At 50.0% G+C, this 18,581-nt stretch overlaps 5 protein-coding genes across 5 annotated transcripts; 2 read left to right on the top strand and 3 right to left on the bottom strand.

Annotated features, from left to right (window-relative positions):
- Positions 1-382: 382 nt before the first annotated feature.
- schA (serine/threonine protein kinase SCH9) lies at positions 383-3,873 on the top strand. Its single transcript, XM_073721198.1, has 2 exons — positions 383-2,243; positions 2,297-3,873. Exons 1-2 carry the CDS (start codon positions 916-918, stop codon positions 3,720-3,722), a joined length of 2,754 nt encoding a protein of 917 aa, XP_073569874.1. The 5' UTR covers positions 383-915; the 3' UTR covers positions 3,723-3,873.
- A 2,667-nt stretch (positions 3,874-6,540) lies between these two features.
- On the top strand, positions 6,541-9,356 carry BJY04DRAFT_85676 (uncharacterized protein). The gene is made up of 2 exons (XM_073721196.1): positions 6,541-7,190; positions 7,283-9,356. Exons 1-2 carry the CDS (start codon positions 6,769-6,771, stop codon positions 9,201-9,203), a joined length of 2,343 nt encoding a protein of 780 aa, XP_073569873.1. The 5' UTR covers positions 6,541-6,768; the 3' UTR covers positions 9,204-9,356.
- Positions 9,357-9,910: 554 nt separating this feature from the next.
- Positions 9,911-11,846, bottom strand: BJY04DRAFT_85638 (proteasome regulatory particle base subunit RPT5). Its single transcript, XM_073721195.1, has 3 exons — positions 11,286-11,846; positions 10,748-11,163; positions 9,911-10,677 (listed from the first exon to the last, which is right to left on the bottom strand). Exons 1-3 carry the CDS (start codon positions 11,600-11,602, stop codon positions 10,019-10,021), a joined length of 1,392 nt encoding a protein of 463 aa, XP_073569872.1. The 5' UTR covers positions 11,603-11,846; the 3' UTR covers positions 9,911-10,018.
- Position 11,847: 1 nt separating this feature from the next.
- BJY04DRAFT_85637 (putative trimethyllysine dioxygenase TmlH) lies at positions 11,848-14,104 on the bottom strand. The gene is made up of 9 exons (XM_073721194.1): positions 13,927-14,104; positions 13,854-13,875; positions 13,491-13,768; positions 13,354-13,438; positions 13,223-13,283; positions 13,072-13,171; positions 12,917-13,022; positions 12,272-12,863; positions 11,848-12,215 (listed from the first exon to the last, which is right to left on the bottom strand). The coding sequence occupies exons 1-9, from the start codon at positions 13,974-13,976 to the stop codon at positions 12,124-12,126; spliced, it is 1,386 nt and encodes a 461-aa protein (XP_073569871.1). The 5' UTR covers positions 13,977-14,104; the 3' UTR covers positions 11,848-12,123.
- Positions 14,105-14,761: 657 nt separating this feature from the next.
- On the bottom strand, positions 14,762-18,312 carry BJY04DRAFT_208327 (uncharacterized protein; the record flags this gene model as incomplete). Its single annotated transcript, XM_073713974.1, has 5 exons — positions 14,762-15,286; positions 15,338-16,239; positions 16,330-16,378; positions 17,027-17,988; positions 18,045-18,312. 5 exons carry the CDS (start codon positions 18,310-18,312, stop codon positions 14,762-14,764), a joined length of 2,706 nt encoding a protein of 901 aa, XP_073569870.1.
- Between the last annotated feature and the right edge of the window lie 269 nt (positions 18,313-18,581).

The following is an 18,581-nucleotide window of genomic DNA, read 5'->3' as shown; positions in this document are numbered from 1 at the left end:
AGAACCAGGACTCTTATCTACAGTAAATGCTCTCCTCCCATTGAACAGAAAGCGATGAGCCTTTTGCTTGCCGCCACTTTGCTTCGGAAGAGTTAACACGAGCAGTCGGACTGTACAGACAGCGAAGTCATCGAGCTTTCGAGAGACTGAGAGTACCCCTCCTCACTCTCTCACCTCACTCCATTCTCTGTCGCCGAATCCGATCGGGAGCAGCTCCTCCGACTCCATCCTCCCTCCCGCAAACTCCCTTAGCTCCTCGTTTTACTCACACTGCTTCTCACTTTTCTTCTTCATACAAATCCCGCATTTTCTGTCGGGCTCTCCGCACGTTCCATTCTTTCCCTTCTTCTTGTCGCTCGCCCTCCCTCTTCTTTCAAATCCATCCGCTAGATCTACCCCTTTCCCTCGGGCCCGGATTGACCTTGGTGGAGGATCCTGGCGTCGGATGGAATCTCAATGATGGCTGCTGCTCAGAGTGGTCCAACCAACACGGACTCGTTGAAGCAGCCACCTTCCCGAAAGTGAGTCACTCAATTTTGTTACAACCCTTTGGTTTGCAAAAAGGAAACCGAAAAAGAAAAGAGAGAGAGAGAGAGAAAAAAAAGGCCAGACCACAAGTGAAGAAAACATTTCATGTGAGAAGAAAGAGCAAGCGTTGTGGTGCGGTTTTTGCTGCTCAAGTCGGTTTTGCCGAGTTTGCCGTCGCAGCGAGTGTGAGGCAGCCGCAACGAGAAATTGCTCGTTCGGCTTCAGGACGGAATTTCCTGCCGGCACTCGCACCTGTGTTCTCGTTCTGCTGGTCTTTGAAGCACTGTCTTTCTGGCCATATTGCATTATGCCGCATTTCTCTCCAGCGCATGTTTCCTGCAGCCTTGGGCATACCTGCGTTACCTTGCATACCTGCTCTCTTCCACCATGAAGTCAGCGAGCGCTTTGAGGTTCCGTGCGGCTAACACCTTGATCAGCAATGGTTTGCAGGACGAAGATACCCAAGATCAGATTGGTTCGAATACTCCGAGTCCCTCAGGGATCGCCACCCCGCAGCCCGACCTGGCTGACAGGCGCCTACCTTCTATAATGCACAGTTACTTCCAGGTTGGTAGTTCTTCTGCTGTCATGCGCTCTCTCAAAACACGGTTTTCCCTCTCCGAATCTTCCCCTTCTTCCGCAGACAACGTGCAGCCGAGTGCGCCTGCAAGTGAATCCCACGATGCTCAAACACCCGGTCACTCTTCCTCTTCATCTGGATCTTTTGTCATGATGGAGCGTGATGAGGCTCGCCTCAGTTCTCCCAACGCTCTGCCAGACAAGAACATGGAAGCCCAGGATATTTCGCAAGAGACCCATACTCCAACGGCCCTGCCTACCCCCCCTTGCTCCTCGGCGTGCTCCCTTCTCCAGAAAGAGTCGGAAGAGTCAGAAGCGGGGCTATCGAATCCCGATAAAGGCATGGGATCTATATTTACCACCTTGAAGAATTATCTATCTCCGTCGAGAAGCATGTCCTGCTCTGACCCCCAATCACGCCGTCACACCTCCCACCCCGTCTCCAGTATCTCTGACGACCCCGTCCTTGCCTCCCACTTCTCCAACCCTACTCTTTCACATGCCTCGGAAGCACTTTGTTTGGCGGAAGCACCCCTCCTCGACCATGAGAAGCCACATGTTTCTACGTCTTCTGAGAACTTGGCGAAGCTAACTGGGAACTTGTCACCCTCTCCGCAATTAAAGAATACCCCTCCTCTTACACCTCGGACAATGTCCGACGACGATCCGCAACCCAACAAGAAACCCCCCAAATCTACCCCTCGCTCGTCGAATCCAACCCAACCGAAGCCAAATGATATCTCCGACCCCGCCGACGAAATTACGGGCAAGCTTAACGAGGTCTTTCCGTCGTCAATGGATACATCTCCCCAGGCTACGGGGCCTCCATTGGCGTCCCCCAATGGAAAGCTCTTCGTTAATATCTCAGAGGCAAAGGGGCTTCGACCCGGGTTCGACCCATACGTTGTCTGTGTCTTCGAATGGAACGAATGCATCTCTAAGAGTGTCCAAGATGAAGAGGAAGAATCTTTGAAACGTCAACAAAAGGAGCGAGAGCAGTTAGATCTTGATGCCGGTCGGCCAATGGCGATCCCAATGAAAAGTCGACAGAGTAGTCATAACAGCGCTCTCGATGGCCCAGATCTCCGAGGGCAAGCGCCGGTGACAGATCCGCACTGGAACCATGAAGCAGTCTTGTGAGTCTCCCCGACTGTTCTTGGGGTTTTCAGAAATTCTAACATGCTTGCAGTGATGTTTTTGGCGACCAATCTGAAATCGACGTTTCGGTATATGATCGCAAAGACTCGGAGGCCTTCCTAGGCCATGTTCGACTTTGCGTCAATCTCAAAGAGGATAACAGCCGCTTAGAGGGTTGGTTCCCTCTGGCAACTCGTGGGGCGGGCGATGCGCCAGTCTCTGGAGAGATTCATATGGAGATGAGATTTGAGAAGACCGAGAAGAAGCAGGTCGGGCCGAACGATTTCCAGATCCTGAAGCTCATTGGCAAAGGAACATTCGGCCAGGTTTATCAGGTGAAGAAGAAGGATACGCGCCGCATTTACGCGATGAAAGTCCTATCGAAGAAGGTTATCATCCAGAAGAAAGAAGTCGCCCACACTCTCGGGGAGCGGAATATTCTAGTTAGAACAGCGATGGCGGCTTCTCCGTTCATTGTCGGCCTCAAATTCTCATTCCAAACTCCGACAGATCTCTATCTTGTTACAGATTACATGTCAGGAGGAGAGCTGTTCTGGCATCTCCAGAAAGAGGGTCGGTTCCAGGAGCCCCGCGCAAAGTTCTACATTGCTGAGCTTATTTTGGCGTTGCAACACCTCCACGACCACGACATTGTGTATCGTGATTTAAAGCCAGAGAACATCTTGCTCGATGCTAATGGTCACATTGCACTCTGCGATTTCGGTCTTTCAAAGGCGAACCTCACCCAAAATGACACGACCAACACGTTCTGCGGGACAACGGAATATCTTGCTCCAGAGGTTCTACTTGACGAACAAGGCTATACCAAAATGGTAGACTTCTGGTCTTTGGGTGTTCTCGTGTTTGAGATGTGCTGCGGTTGGAGTCCATTCTACGCTGAGGATACGCAGCAGATGTATAAGAACATCGCTTTCGGCAAAGTCAGGTTCCCTCGTGACGCCCTCAGTACGGAAGGCAGAAACTTTGTCAAGGGCTTGCTCAACCGCAACCCAAAACACCGACTAGGTGCTAAAGGCGATGCAGAAGAGCTTATGGCACATCCCTTCTTCCATGATATTGACTGGAAGGCTTTGACAAGAAAGGAGGTCATTCCGCCTTTCAAGCCAAAGCTGAAATCCGACACAGACACCTCGAACTTTGACCCGGAGTTCACGAACGCTTTGGACAACAGTAGCTCGTTGAATGACAGGGCTGCCGCCCTTGCCAACGGGTTCATGGCTGCCTCGACCCCGCTCTCTCCTGGAATGCAAGCCAATTTCAAGGGTTTTACGTTTGTCAACGAGAGCTCGATCGATCATCATTTCAAGAATGAAGTAGGGGATCGTATGGACGAGGACACCGAGACATGGCAGCGATCTCACCGGTCTGGGAATTCTATAGATCAGCGCATGACGGGCGTTCAGAAGACTGGAGATGCGGGTGAGATTTTCAATGTTGACGACAATTTTGACATGTGATTATGGCTCTTGATGCATGATAGTGGAGTTGTGATGTCTGCATATATCATGTCCTGTTTCTTGCTTTTGTACATGCTTCCTTCCACTGGGACTCTAAACATGAGTTCTCGATTTTGTCCTCACTTTTAACATACCCCAGAAGATTTACGCTGTATCTTCCTTCATGTCTCTCCTCGGTGGGAGTCATGGTTTCTTGGTCCTTTCTCATCGATCATGATATGGATAGCTGACAGGATATTCATACTCTCTTATGCCTGGTTGCTGCTGCTGATGTCTATTTTGGAGAGAACCATACTTCGACATGCATATTACTTGCTTACGTTACTCTGTACCTTGTTCTCTCTTCCTATTTCTTTATCTTCCTGTGATATCCCGTCATCGATTTCTTCCAACCAGGGCTCGTAAGCCCCTCTCTTTTTATACTTTCCTCTGCTTTTTCTTGTGCTTCGACACATGTCCTCACGCGGCATTGAATCATGATTTTCGGCGAAACGGGGTTGCATATCTGGATAGGGTAACAGGGGGTTGATGGTAAATGGTCGATGTAGCGGCGTTGTATGGCAATGGTAGCATTGGCGCAGGCGGTAGTTTGACGAGCTTTTTGCCTTGGTGATAGCTATAATAAACTACAACACTTGCTCACGCTGATCACCTTCTCAGACGACTGAACAACGTACTCTACAATATCCCCTCTATGACTTTTTAGAGACCAAATACGTATACTGCTCAAGATAAACAGCTGGCTACTTTGTATGCGACTGCGGATGACGGAAATTCCAAGCGCCGCCGCACCCACATCTCTTGTATAAATAGACACTCGCAGATAGACATAATAAAGTTGTCCAATATTTTGCTTAGCGATCTCACACCTGAACCCTGGTGCTGGGGCGCAATGGTTCGTAGAATGCATGCTCGTGTTTCGGGCGGCGCATGGTGTAACCTGTAGCGATCTAGATTCCCAGCACCACGGAGCAGGGCGTCGTGATGAGCGCTTTTGGTGATTCGTGAGCCTCGCTGCCTTGAAAGCTGATGTGAAGTAGCCTTCGGAAGCTAGTTCATACTCTGTACAGAGTACTCCATGGTAGTATGCTATGCATGCTGTCAAGGTTAGTAGCACTGGTAGAAAAATGGGACGCGGCAAGCCGCCATACATAGTCATACATGCTTTCAAAGTCTTCCCACGGACCTGAAACATGATAGAATTAGCACTGGAATTCTGAACAAACAGCCCACAAAGCGCTCTCTCAGTGGGCTGACAACTGCAAATCAGTCAGAATGTTCTCTTTCGACGCCCCAGCTGCCTTGACATTAATTAAACAGATTTTTGCAGCCTCAGCCAATGGGGGCGGCGAGTGGCACGAACCGCCGGTCCGGCGGAGCCAAGCGTTCATCACGATCGCATGTCCATTATTTATCTCGCGAATCGCTTGACCAGGGTGGGATGTTTCTGAAATGTTATTGGTGGTGCGAAAATTTTCGACTAGGCCGTTCAGGTTGTTTATGACGAGGCTTCCACGAGGCTGGGGGTGGGAGCTGCGGTGTTGTCAACAAAGGATTATGAGGGTTTGGAGATGTGTCGCTTACCGACGGAGTGCTCAATTGAACTTGAAGTTTGAACAGCTCTCCAAAAAGTGGCTCTTTAGTTTTCACAACTCAATAATTCCAAGACTTGCCAGCAAGGATACAAATAATAATAATAATAATAATAATAATAATACAGTAAATAATGAGAATGAGAATGACTCGCGACAGAGCCACCCAGAAGTGGACTAGCCCCATGGAGGACCACCTTCTGATTTAGGCTTAGCTCTAATGTATGCCATATTTCTCAGGTGTCGAAGCTCATGGCCGACTTTCAACTGGAACTGCGAGTTGCGAACCTCATCATCATCATCATCATGGGCCCTGGCCCTTTCGACCCACACTCCGCGCCCTCTTTGCAAAAGACTGTCTACTCCGATGATGCTGAAAGTGCCATTCATCTTTCAAGTCTCAAGAACACCTCTCGCGGCTAGATGCTTGCTGAGCACAGAGCTTGCGTGGGTTGCTGGGGTCTCATCTCATCCTTACCGGTTTGGGTTTGCCAATCTCTTCTCCAGAAGAATTAACTCCTGAACTAACGATTTAGTCTTGCTGGTTCTCGAGTCTGAGAGTCTCTCCCTTTTACATTTGAAACGTACAGAGCCACGGTAGTCAATACCATCCACTACTCTTTGCTTCTGCATCCTCCAATTTGTCCTGGCCCTGAGTCGGCTTTCGATAGCAATGGATCCATCAATTATAGGCAATCGTGGTGCAAGTTATTCTCCGGTTGACTTCCCCCACAACCCTTCAGCATCTAGGCACTTTGCAACTAGCAAACTTAGCACACGAGTTTGCTGACAGGTTCCTGCATGCTGCATGGGGGTTGAAAGAAGCAGAAGCTCCGCTCCATTCCTTTCTGTGGAGACGATCAGCCCTCGGGTGCCGCGCCCATCCTCCCTAGTGTTCCTTCTCCTTTACTTGATAGAGAGATGGCGTGTTTGCAACAGACTGAGACTCGAGAGTGAGAACCCTCTGGCCGTGGTCCAGCGCCTTGCCAGGCATTGAGCGTTGGTTGGCGAGACTTTTTAGTGACAAAACTGAGAGGGGCTTACACGAAGTTACGCATAGCTTCCCCCTTCTTGTGGACTTCGCATCCTGGGCATATTTCCAAAAATAATCCTCCGCTTCTTCGAGCTGTTATGATTTTAATTTCTTTTGACTTCTATTTTTCTCTCCTTCTTCTTCTCTCAGATGGTTCTCTGTCTTTTGACATTTTGCATATTCCTCGTATTATTATATCAACTGTACCAGTTGCTCACCTCCCTGACTATACTAGGTTTCCTAGAAGAGCTTGGATCTTCAATCTCCTACCGTCCGGAGTGGAGCGCCTTTCGTGCTTTCCAACACCAGATATCAGTGCTCGCCCCCCCTTCCCCTCCGTCAAATCTCTCGACATCCCTTACCAGCGGTCCCCTACTCCCTCGCTTCTACATGATCGTCCAATGCACCATTTGACGTCGTCATGAGTGTCATCGCCAGCCGGCCTGATAGCGCTTCTGTGCCCTATTCAACCTTACCTCACCAGGATCAGGTGCTACATGGCTATTCCGACTCGGCGTTTGGTAGCCCAGTGCAATCAATCCCCTCTCGGTCCTCTTCCCTTGCCTCTTTCAAAACCAACTATACAACCTCGACCGTCCCTACTTCGTACTCCCCTACGTCCTCAGGCTCGTACCGAACATGTGACTCCGCTGCCTCCTTGGACAAAATATTGGAATCAGTGTTTAAGAGGGTACCTCAAGAGGTTTACGACAATATCCTTGATCAACTACAATATCTGCATGCTGGCCCAAGCCAATCGGGATGCATGACATGCTTCCAGCGCGATTTGCACGCCCTCTCCCTTACTTGTCGCTCGTGGGAGAAGGCAATTCGAGGTCGACTGTGAGTGAACTGAACTCCGAATTAATTGCTTGGTTCTCCTTGCTATACCCGTAGTAGGTAAGAGAGCCATGCTGACAATATATTTACTTTAGATATAAGCTGATTGACATTGTTGGGAGTGATTCCCCGGCTCAGCTGAAGAAGTATAGACTAAAGCGGGGAAGCCGATTGAAGTTGCTAAGACGGACACTTCGTGAGAGGAAATTGCTGGCCAATCTCGTTCTCGAGCTCCGTGTCCCACAGGTAGACCTGCTGTTCACGGCCGGTAAACAGAGTGCTCTATGGCAAGAGTACCGGGATCTAGTAGCGTCGGTGGTCATGGTGTGTCCGAACCTGGAACGACTGCTAGGGCTTTCTATTCCCTTCAATCATGAATTTGATCGCCTGACACATTCCTTATCTACCCGCCGGAAACTAAAGGAACATACATGGCTCCTCTGTGAAGCCACGGCGACATCAGAAGATTCTCCACGCAGTCCCTTTTGCCCTGGAAGTCTTGGTCCATTGCAAATGTTTGAGTTCCTAGACTACCATGCCTCATGGACAAACCTAGAGACATTGATGCTCTACGGAATGAATCAGTCTGCCCTTGAACCCAGCGTCTTTCTTCGCATGCTTGATCTCCTACCCTCCTTACGCAATCTGTGTGTTTCGAACTTCGATGCAGATGCATTTCCCGACACTGCACTGCTATGCCTCCCGCCACTCGAGACTCTACGCTTGGAGAATCTTCCTGGTATTACCGACGCTGGTTTCGCACAATACACTTCCCGACCCGAATCTCTTACACTCAAGTCATTGGTTCTCATTGAACCCAACATCGACTCTCTTCTCGTGATCTCGAAGATTCTAGCATCACTTCAAAATCTAGAACGGCTCAAGATTGTGCAAACTGAAAAATGCCCAACCTTGAACGCCGATGGGATAGTTTTCCAACCGCTCCTAGCCTCATCAAGCCTCAAATTCCTACACTGGGATGTTGCCTGCCCTAATCCTAGTACCGCCCTAAGCAAACTTGGCTTTGCACCATTTGTTAAACCCCCGCAACATATAGAGACGCCCAACTCTCACCTTGCTCAAAGCATCATTGCGGGAGGGTTCCCGCGCCTCGGTGCCCTGCGAGCGCCATCTGACATTGAGCCTCCAGGGGTATTGCAAGCCGTCTGCCAGCCGATCCCTCGTGGACAAGCACTTTTACAGCCTGATCGTTACAGTCTTCCTCGGAGCTCTCATGGATCCATCCCAACAAGGCCTATGGCCCTACCAGGAGGCAACAACTTGACATCCGCACGGATACGGGCCCAAACATTCATTGACATGGCTGCAAAAGATACAGAGACTGGAATGCAAGTGCTGATCACAGACCACTCGGATTCCTATGTCCCTGATAACGCCTTAGAAGGTTCCGATGACGAGTGCGACGTAGAATTGGATGAAAGTGGGTTTTGGGAAACACCACAAGACCGTCCGAAACCGAACCCAGCACCAGGGGATTCTGAAGGCCCTACCACCGTGTTTGACTTCCGAATGCCGGCATATATGGGTAGAATTGGAACCACAACTAGTCACAGGGATCTCTCGATACCTCGTTTCATCCTTCGGCCCGATATTGTGGGACAGGATGCGGACGGGGGTCTAGTATCCTGGAAGCACATTTTGGCAGCGAACCAGTCTTTAACGTTTGCTGCCGGCGTGGGAGTAAATTGCTTTGCCACTAGGGGAGGGCTCCTGAGCCCGGCCAGTGAAGAGCCTCCTTCACCCGCATCAACATCAACGCCACGCTTCGGTTGGGGCAGTATCAGCAGTCGCAGTACGATGGCTACAAGCCCAACTACTCCCAGCATGCCTCCCACGCCGATGAGTATGTCACCCACAATGGCACTGCCCTGGGACAAGGACGTTTGCACTGGATCCTGGAATTACAACCACAAAATCGGCCGAGAGTGGTGGTTCCATATGGAGCGGGAGCGTCCTGCTAATGCCCAACTTTACGACATCAAACGGCTTTTCTAGGCTCGTTTCCACTATGCCTCTTCCTTGTTCTTTTCCTGGCCATCTCGAATGCGGCCTGTAATATTTGCACATTATGCAGTCATGCATGCAGCAACTGGCGTTACGGACACATAATCAGTGTAAACAATACACTCTGGGATGTTATACTTATTTTCCTCCCACAGAGTTCGGTCACATACCCTCATGCAACTTGGACTGGATCAGTTGCTTACTCTACTCACCTACTCATATACCCCTCCCCTGCCTATCTGCACTGGCAGGGTTCCTTTATCCTTGATTTAACTTATACCCTGATACCCTCCATCTTATTCCCATTCCAAAGTACATTTTAAACACATTCCATCTTTCTTACTTTTCTTTTCTGTATTGATCTGCATATGATCTTCACATTGGCGCAATTGCGGACTGCTTTTTAGGTCGTCTAGGCTTGGATTTGGATCCCTGCACATGGACAAGCATGGAATGGCTACATGGTACATACATAGGATAGGGCGCATATATTCAAGTACTTCAAAATCTGAGTGTTCCTCCGAGGATTCCAGTGCTGGCCCTTGTCCGGCAAAGTACGTCCGCAAGGTTGCGCTTTCTTCAATTGGCATGCACCTGTAGGCTGCTGACCTGTCATTGGCCACTTGCGCCGTGGAGATACATATCGTAAGTTTTACTGCCCACCGTCCTCGAATTCTTATTTCTTGCAACTACAACGAGAGGAAATCACTTGTAGCGCCGATGATATTGAGCTGTACGTAAGATATGCTTCTCGTGATATACGCGGAAAAGAAGTGATTCAGTCTTGGCACAAGGAAAGGGACTATCTAAACATAGATACCCATGTTCGTGTCCTTTTTCTTCGCCTGGACCTCAGCAATGGCATCAACGTAGTTCTCGTGTCCGACCTTGCTCATGCCCTTCCGAAGCGCAATCATACCGGCCTCCACACAAACGGCCTTCAACTGCGCACCACCAAACTCATCCGTGCTGCGCGCCAACTCAGCCCAGTTAACGGAGTCTTCGACAGCCATCTTCCGGGAATGGATTTGAAGAATGTTCGCGCGAGCTTCCTCGTTGGGGAGAGGGAACTCAATCTTTCGGTCGAGACGGCCGGAACGGAGAAGGGCGGGATCGAGGACGTCGACACGGTTAGTAGCGGCGAGGACCTTGATTCGGTCGTCGGAGGCGAAACCGTCGAGCTGGTTGAGAAGTTCCAGCATGGTTCGTTGGACTTCGCGGTCACCAGACTTTTCAGAGTCGAACCGCTTCGTGCCGACGGCGTCAAGCTCGTCAATGAAGATGATCGAAGGGGCTTTTTCTTTCGCGAGGGCGAAGCAGTCGCGAACGAGCTTGGCACCATCTCCGATGAACATCTGGACGAGTTGGGGACCGGCGAGTTTCAGAAAGGTTGCGTTTGTCTCAGCTGCGCAGGCTCGAGCGAGGAGGGTCTTTCCTGTTCCGGGTGGGCCGTACATCAGGGCACCTAGGGAGCGCGCTGGTTAGTGGACAGTCTCCACGGCAGACGACAGCTTGAGTTGGTTTGAAATACGTACCCTTCGGCGCCTTGATACCGAGCTTCTTGAACCGCTCGGCCTCCTTCATGGGCCAGACTATAGCTTCAACAATCTCCTCAATCTGTTTATCCAGACCACCGATATCTGTGTACTTTTCTGTTGGTTTCTCGTCGACCTCCATGGCTTTCACTCGGTTGTCGTACTCTGCGGGTAGGGTATCGAGGACGAGGTATGAATCCTTGTTTACTCCGATCAGATCACCAGGCTTGAGCTTTTCGTGGTCGACTAAGCCGATAAGAGGAAGGTAGATGGTCTGACGGGTCGATGTCTTGATGACGGCTGATTTGCCCACTCGCGTAGCATCCAGGTCAATGTTGGCACCCTCCTCAGCGGCTTCAGCTTCAACATCCAGGTCCAGCAGCTCGACAACGTTTCCGACGAGGTATGGTAGTTGTCTATAAGACAAAAATGGGTTAGAATGAACAGATGCAAGTCATGCCAATCTGGCATTTGCTCTTCTACAACGGAAGCTCCCAGAATCGCCACAATCAAGCCCACCCCAACAAAAAGTTCGTACCTGTTATTCTCAATCTTCTCTTGATTATCCTTGACTTTCTCCCTCATCGTGTTCTGCTCGTGTGTCAATCGCTGGTATTCGCTCTTCATTATGCGGAGTTCATTCTCCAGCATCCGCCGCCGCTTGACAATGTCTGCTGTACTTGATCCGAGAATCTCCTCATCTAGAAGCTCATCGTCTTCGTCTTTCTTCTCGGCGTCCTTCATTTCGGCGTCTCCGTCGCCGCCCGGTTGCTTGCCGTCACCGCCATCGCCAGTTTCCTTCTTCTTGTCTCTCTCCTCTCTCTCAAGATCGTCGAGGTCTTCCAAAGTCGACATGATTGTGGGTCAGAGTGTGATGAGGTGTAATCAGAGTGATAGAAGCGAGATCAAAGGGGACGGACTGGGGGAATGTTGTAGTAAAGGTTGATATGGGGGAGCTGGGTTGAGAGTTTCCAGTGCTGAGAGAGCTCCGGCCAAACAACGTCAGCTGTCCTGCCTACCTCACGTGATCACCTTACAAATCTACCTCGCTCCTAACTACGGAGTACACCATTACTCACTGGGACACTTCGTCATATCTTCGTACATGAAGTCGGAGAATTCTGCTCCAAAGATTAAATGCATACTCCATACTCTTTATAATAGGCGCCGGATCCATGTCACCGTCCCGCAGGCTCGTACTCATCAACAAGACCTTGAGCTGAAGTCTTATATGTAGCTGTTCGGATTGTCGAAATGCTTCCTGGGGTTTCCAATGTTCTTCATAACATGTTCTCGACCAAATCGGAGTAGGCGATACCGAGACAGAAAATCGTCGTTATTAACTAAAGAGTCACTTATTAGCTGTCTGCAGGTTTCTAGTGAACTAGCGGCTTACTATAGCCACCACACATCCTCCGTTTTCCGGTAAATTCAGACCGGCCGTGCAGCATACGCCAGTTATCGAAAACTAGTATCGGTCAGTCAGGAGCTGCAGGATTGGGACTGGAATTGGAATAAACCTACTGAGCGCCGTTCCAGGCTCTAGCTGAGTCCAGTATTCAAGCTGTGGTCGACGAATGATCTCGTTGAAGTGCGCTGCGGCCCTGTACCAGAGCTCTTGTTCTTCAGTTTGCCAATGCCATTTTGTCGCTCTATCGTAGTTATTCCAGCGGACTTGGTACAAGCTGTTTCTGAACGATGGGTGGATCACCAATGAGGGGTACTCATTGATCGGTGTCATATAGAAGTCTGGGTTCCCGCTTGCATGATAAGGGTGTTTTATACTGGCTAGGGTTCGTGCATGGTCCGGATTCTCTTTAGCCAGGATTTTTGCTGCCTCGAAGCCATCGACAAGCAAGCTTTTCCCCCCCTCGCCGTCTGAATGTGATAAGAGGTGAAAGAGTTGTAGCCTTGCTGGGTCTGTGAAGTAAGTGTTATCGGTGTGAGCACCCAGGAATTCAGTGGTATAAGCGGTATCTTTGAAAGTCATGTCTGCTGTAAAATCCCAGAAGCCACCGTAGTGTGTATGGCGAACAAAAGCGATACGCTTCAAGAGAGCCTCTGTGGATTCAGGATCCACGGGCGTCTCATTGACAAAGCAGAAACCCCAGTAATACTGCGCGGCAAATTAAAGATACACCCTGACTTAGGACTCACGATGGAACTTACTATCTTCTGCAGCCAGGACAACACGCCAGCATCATCGGCCATCACATCTTTGTAGGACACCGTTGGCCGGGCCACTTTCTCCGGGATATATTGCCGACGGTTATGGCTAGGGAGAGTCAAAAAATATCAAAGCATAGAGGTTAGGGGAGATTTACCGAACTCTGTACAAATGCTTTAGAGATGCGGGGATTGCCTGTTTCCGGCTGTGGATATATAGCCAGCTATCTTCATATTGACTACTGTGCCCGTCGGACCCTATCAAATAGTTAATCGCATCCTGTCTATATTGATTCGAGGGTACCCTACATGTGATGCTTACGCCGCCAGCGTTCGGGCTGATGTTAGTTGGGCTAATATCGAAGGGTATCTAAAATCACAAAGAAAAGCCTGTTAGAACTAGCAACAAATGACATTATCAAATGGAGGAGGGACTGAACCGAGAAAGTGTCAACTATGCGTTGTTTTGTATCCGGATGAATACACTGATCGCAGGGGCAGCTGTCCCTAAGCCAAAGATTTCCACTACACATAATAAGTAGGCAACTTTAAATAAGCATTCGCAAAGGAAGTTTACAATTGAGCGTGCTTTTTCCTTCGTGAATTGACAGGCAGCGTCACCTCTCCTGCCATTAGACTTGCCACTGAGTCGACAGCAGAAAGCGGCTGCTCCAGCGGGGCAACGTCTTGCTCTGGAATTTCTGGTGCCCTTGTCTCTTGCTCCAATGTCTCACTCAGTGATGAGTATCTTCGCATCGTGTGAAAGAGGGAAGCTTGGTTACTTGAGACACGAAACATTGGCACATCTTGCTTCAAAAGTCGTACAGCACCCAACATACTTCGATTGAAGACGGACTAGTGTGAGGACATTATCAGGAGGGACTCTTCAGCAGCCACCCACATGAGTGGTGGGGGTTGTGATTATATCCCAGTCACTTACCAGGCCATGCTGCCTGGGGCGGCTTCTAAAGTTCATTAGCAACGTCAATATATACGGCAAGTGGATTGCGTACCCCGTATGATTCAAGTAGGAGAGAGCCCGCGGCAAACTAGTTCTCCGCATAATGAGCGACTCTGTGGTTTCAGCAGATGATGAAGTCTAGATTCTCTTGTTGGTGGATGTTCATTGTTCCCATACTTTTCTCCGCAGTAGGTATTGCCTCGGGATGTGACTCGGTCACGTGCTGTAACTATACTGCCTACAAAGTAAAGAACACAATCCTCAGGTGCAGTTCGGGTGAGACGTACACGGTAAATCGTCGATTTCCTGCCTGTTTTTGCTCTTGCATCTTTTGCTCCTGATGCATCGAGCGTCAGATGCCCTAGGCCGCCAACAGTGGCTTAGGTGAGGGCCTTGCTGCTCCTCGTCAGGGCAGCGATCTCTCCTCTGGTGATGATGGGTCCACCTACGACGTTCGCATGTCGAGCTGCTTCAGTACCAGCATAGTGATAATGTACTAGCACTGTCGGGACGCAGGACGGGCATTATTGGGCCGCGGCTTCTTATCCCAGTCCAGATATAGGATGGAGCAGATTGTGATGAAAGTTGATACTGCATTAATGAAACTTTTTGTAATAGCCTCATAAGCAGTAGGCTGATTGAGAATGCTCAAAAATAGCAGCATAAGGGCCTTTGCCTTGTGGTGCAAATGTTGATCAGCAATCTGGAGTGAATCTAAACCCGTGAATCAATTTACGACCATTTCGGAATATTCATTGGATAACAAAGATAAAGATACCATGTATCTTTGTAACAAAACACCACATAAGCGCCTTCGATTCCCCCGACCGTCACGCATTGCTAACTTGAAACAAAAACATGGTCATATTGTACTAACATGCCGAAATCTACCGGCCCATAGCAGCCTCCGGTTTGGCAAGCATGTACCGCACGGCCTCACGAGCAACGACCGTATCCCAAACGCTGTCTGAGCCGCCTCGTCGGAACTCCGGTCCACTGCCATCCTCACCGCCGCCACGGGGGGCTTCGCCAAGGATCGTCTCAAGGTCCCTGCGCTGCGAGTTAATCCAGCGACGAACAAACGTTGCCGGGTCCTTGCTGAGCGCTGTGAAGAAAGAGTGCTTTGCGCGTGAGTGTGTAAGAGATTGGATGATGAGGGCGACCTGGTCGTCTAGCTGAGTGATTTGACGCATTCCAGCAGTATATTGCGGATTCTGGGTGAGTGCCAGCATCTTTGAGCGAAGAGGATCTTCAACAGCCACTTGAATATCATAAATGGTGGGTGTGGGATCATTGTGAAATTCCTCATCAACGCGGATCGTGTATGGGAGTTTTATGGGGTCGAGGGGGCTTGTGTGAGGACCAATGCTCTCAGGGATTTGAGGGAAGAACATCTGGTCTCGGCCAAAGATCTAGATTGACGTTAGCTGTTTTCAGAGACCAGCAAAAACAGGCAAGCTTACGGCTCGCAGGCGATCATCACAGCGCACCAGCCGCTTTTCCTCATCTTCCTGTAGTCCCATAGCCCTGATGTAGTCCCAGACGCCAAGGACAATCCCACTCCGTGTCTCTTCCTCAACGTCGAGTACTTCCGCCAGCTCCTTGCTCAACTTGTAGCGCTCTGGGGTTTCATCCCTGACTAGGCTAATGGTAACATTCAGGTTCTCCTGTGACGCGCGGGAAAATTGCACACAGTCAAAATCTGCGGTGGGCGGCAGACTGGCAGAGTTTGGTGGTGACTGTGGCTTGGCCCAGTTTACCGTTTTCATCTCGTCTGGGCTCGTCGAGCTGGACTTATCAAAATCAACAGTTATTGTCTTGAAAAACTGTGAAAAACGCTGTTTCGATCGTCTGGAGGCTGTCTTCTTCGTATCGTCGGCACCATCTTCTTCCATCACATCATCATTATCCTGGGCATCACTCTCATCCTCACTATCCGAGGCTGCAACATGGTTGTCATCATCCAACAGCCTACCCTCTATCCGCACCTTGTACCGTCCCGAACCAGGGGTAGTCCCAGGCGCTGGGTCATTCTGGCCAGTCTGCCAGGGTTGACTCTCCACCGTGTTTGAAACCCAGATGCGCATCGTTCGGTATTTCTTCACTGTTTTGCTGATAGAGTCCTGGATGTCGAGTCGTTTCCGCACGATAGCCGCATCCAGCCTCTTCTCTAGGTCGCGCAAACTCTTATACTGCTGAACCCCTTCTCCAATGACGACATCTTCGACATTATCGGGAATATTCTTGTCTGTAGGTTTACGGCTACGTCGTAGAGCAGCATCATTCTGGTGCTGCAGGTTGCGCTGAGGTGCCATGTACTGGGGAGGCATGGCGTGATGGGGGACTTGTACGGGCATTGCAGGGCCTAGAGGTTGAGCAAGGTTAGAAGTCATGGATAGCCATTATAAACGCGCGGATAATTCGTCATGGCGCGAAGGGCACGAGTATAACGCACCTGGAGCTTGGGGTCCGCGACGAGGCGTGGCAGGGGAACGCTGGGCGCCCTGGGGGTAACCCGGACGGTAGCCGGGCGGGATTGGAGCGTTCATGATTGGCAGTCAAAAAGAGTAGTCGATTCAGCGACGTATAATATGAGCGATACCGGAGCTTTGGCAGGGAAGCTGTGACTGATGAGATGGGAGTGGATGAATGGGAGCCTTCAATCACCGCGGCGGATTTCCAAACTTCGCTGGAGTCCCGTCGCGATCGCGCTTTACCCTTTTCGGACATCCTCAACCATTGCCCGGAGTCAGTTCATTAGAGCCGCTTGACTACGTCGGTTCTACGCCAATTGAGGGTTTACCTTGGTAAATTTCGGATCACACCTTTCAGAGAGAGACCGGCATGATGGTAATTGCTCCATTAACTTGGTGCGTATACTGGATCACGAATAATGCTGGCATCTTCGCCGTGGAGTAAGCCTTGATTTTTGGCCTATACTGGAACCTAAATGCGGAATAGCCCAAAGAACGAAGCTACGCTCCGTAGTTATGGGGCAGGCTCAAGAACATCATAATGTAGATGCTAGATGTATTGGTTGTTGTTCCCAGGTTATTCCATTGGAGCTAGATAGTGGAAAATAGCCCCCCGGATTGACCATAATATGCTTACTCCAATTGCGACGCCTGGTTAGTGTACAGCTCCTCGACAACGTTACTCAGCTTTGCGATGGTTTCCAACGCAGCATCATATCCTTGGTCACGCTCGGTCTCATCATAGACAATCAAACATCCAGCGCCTTGGTCTAACACCCCAATAATCACTTTGTCCAAAATCATCTGGGAAAGCTTTCTTTCAACCTGCTGGGTGTCCAACCCAACCATTCTGGCAATGTGATCCAGCTCTACCCGGCTGAAAGGCTCGATGACTTTGATGAGATTCTGTTCCAACATAGCGTCGTAAAGTCTGCGAAGATGGTTACGAATGAAAGCGTCGCTTCCTAGTTCAAACCGGTAATCCGAAAGCGCCTTCTCGTACTCTTCGAGCGAGCGGTTGGCATGCGCACGAGCCACGGCTTTCATCGCCTCAAGTCGCGGGCTGGCGTATTTTTGGGCCTGCTTAGAGCCTAACAAGGTTGTCACATCATCCACTAGGTTCAGCATAATCTTGCAGAGCAGCATGTATTGGAGAGCTGCTGTTGCCTTCTCTCCCTCGTCGAGAGAGCTGTAGCCTTCGAGAGCCTCGATGAAGTAGGAGAATGAGGTGTTGAAGTCTTTATCCTCCGCATGAAGCATACCACTTTGCATGTCCAGACCAGCCTGGAGGTTCGGTGGTGTGTATACAGAAGCGGCTGATGTCCGAGCGGCAGTCAATGCAGCACGCGCCTTGGCTTGGTTTCCGAGAGCATGATAAACGCGAGACTCAAGCAGCTGCACCTCCACCAGCATAAGCTTGTCATCCAAGCGCTTTAGTTCTCGGAGGAGTGAGTTAATCAGGTTCAATGCATCGTAATAGCTCTGCTTCTGCATATATATCGCCACCAGTCGGGTCTCGAGGTTCTGTCGAAGGAATGATCGTCGTTCGGCGACGGCCCATTCGATACATGATGTGATGACGGAAATCTGGATATCGAGGGTGTTCGGGATCTCGCTGAATAGATCGAGCAACTGACGGACTATGTAACAGCGCGTTAGCTACCTTCAGTCTAAACGAGAAAGTGTGACAGCATACCTAGTTTCGCCGTCTTCGCTTTAGCAAATGACGAGAAGGAATCTCGGCTTGTTTTGATCAGTTCTGCTATTTCGCGCGGCTTCTTCTCGTCCCGGTAGAGCTCTCCTAATCCAACCAGCGCAGTTTCATAATCGCGCGACGAGCTTTCAGAGGACCCTGGTCCCTTGGCCAGAACTTCCTTGTAGATAGTTTCAGCTTGGGAAGCATCCTTCTTTGCAAGAGCCCGAGCTTCCTCTATCCGCTGAGCGGCTTGAGAGGAGGGAGCCATGGCTTTGTTTGATATGAAGGGGTAAGAAGCGGAAATTTATGCGTTGAGGGTAAATTTAAGTAGAAAGAGGTACCGTACAGTGCGGAAATCAGCCGGAAGAGTAAGAAGTAGTGACAGAATGGAGGAGAAGGTGGATGAATGGGCGTATCATCACTTGGCTGCTGGAGCTTCATCTCACCTTACTAAGTCATTGGCAGCCTTTGTGCCTGAGACTTTATGTCTCACCGCCCAGATACTGGCGGTCTCGCTTTCATCCGTCAGAAAAATTG

This window comes from Aspergillus karnatakaensis (genome assembly GCF_047715665.1).
Source record: "Aspergillus karnatakaensis strain CBS 102800 unplaced genomic scaffold BJY04scaffold_33, whole genome shotgun sequence".
NCBI lineage: Eukaryota > Fungi > Ascomycota > Eurotiomycetes > Eurotiales > Aspergillaceae > Aspergillus > Aspergillus karnatakaensis.
Note: the sequence above shows the minus strand (reverse complement) of the source record. Positions and strands in the feature narration are given on the sequence as shown.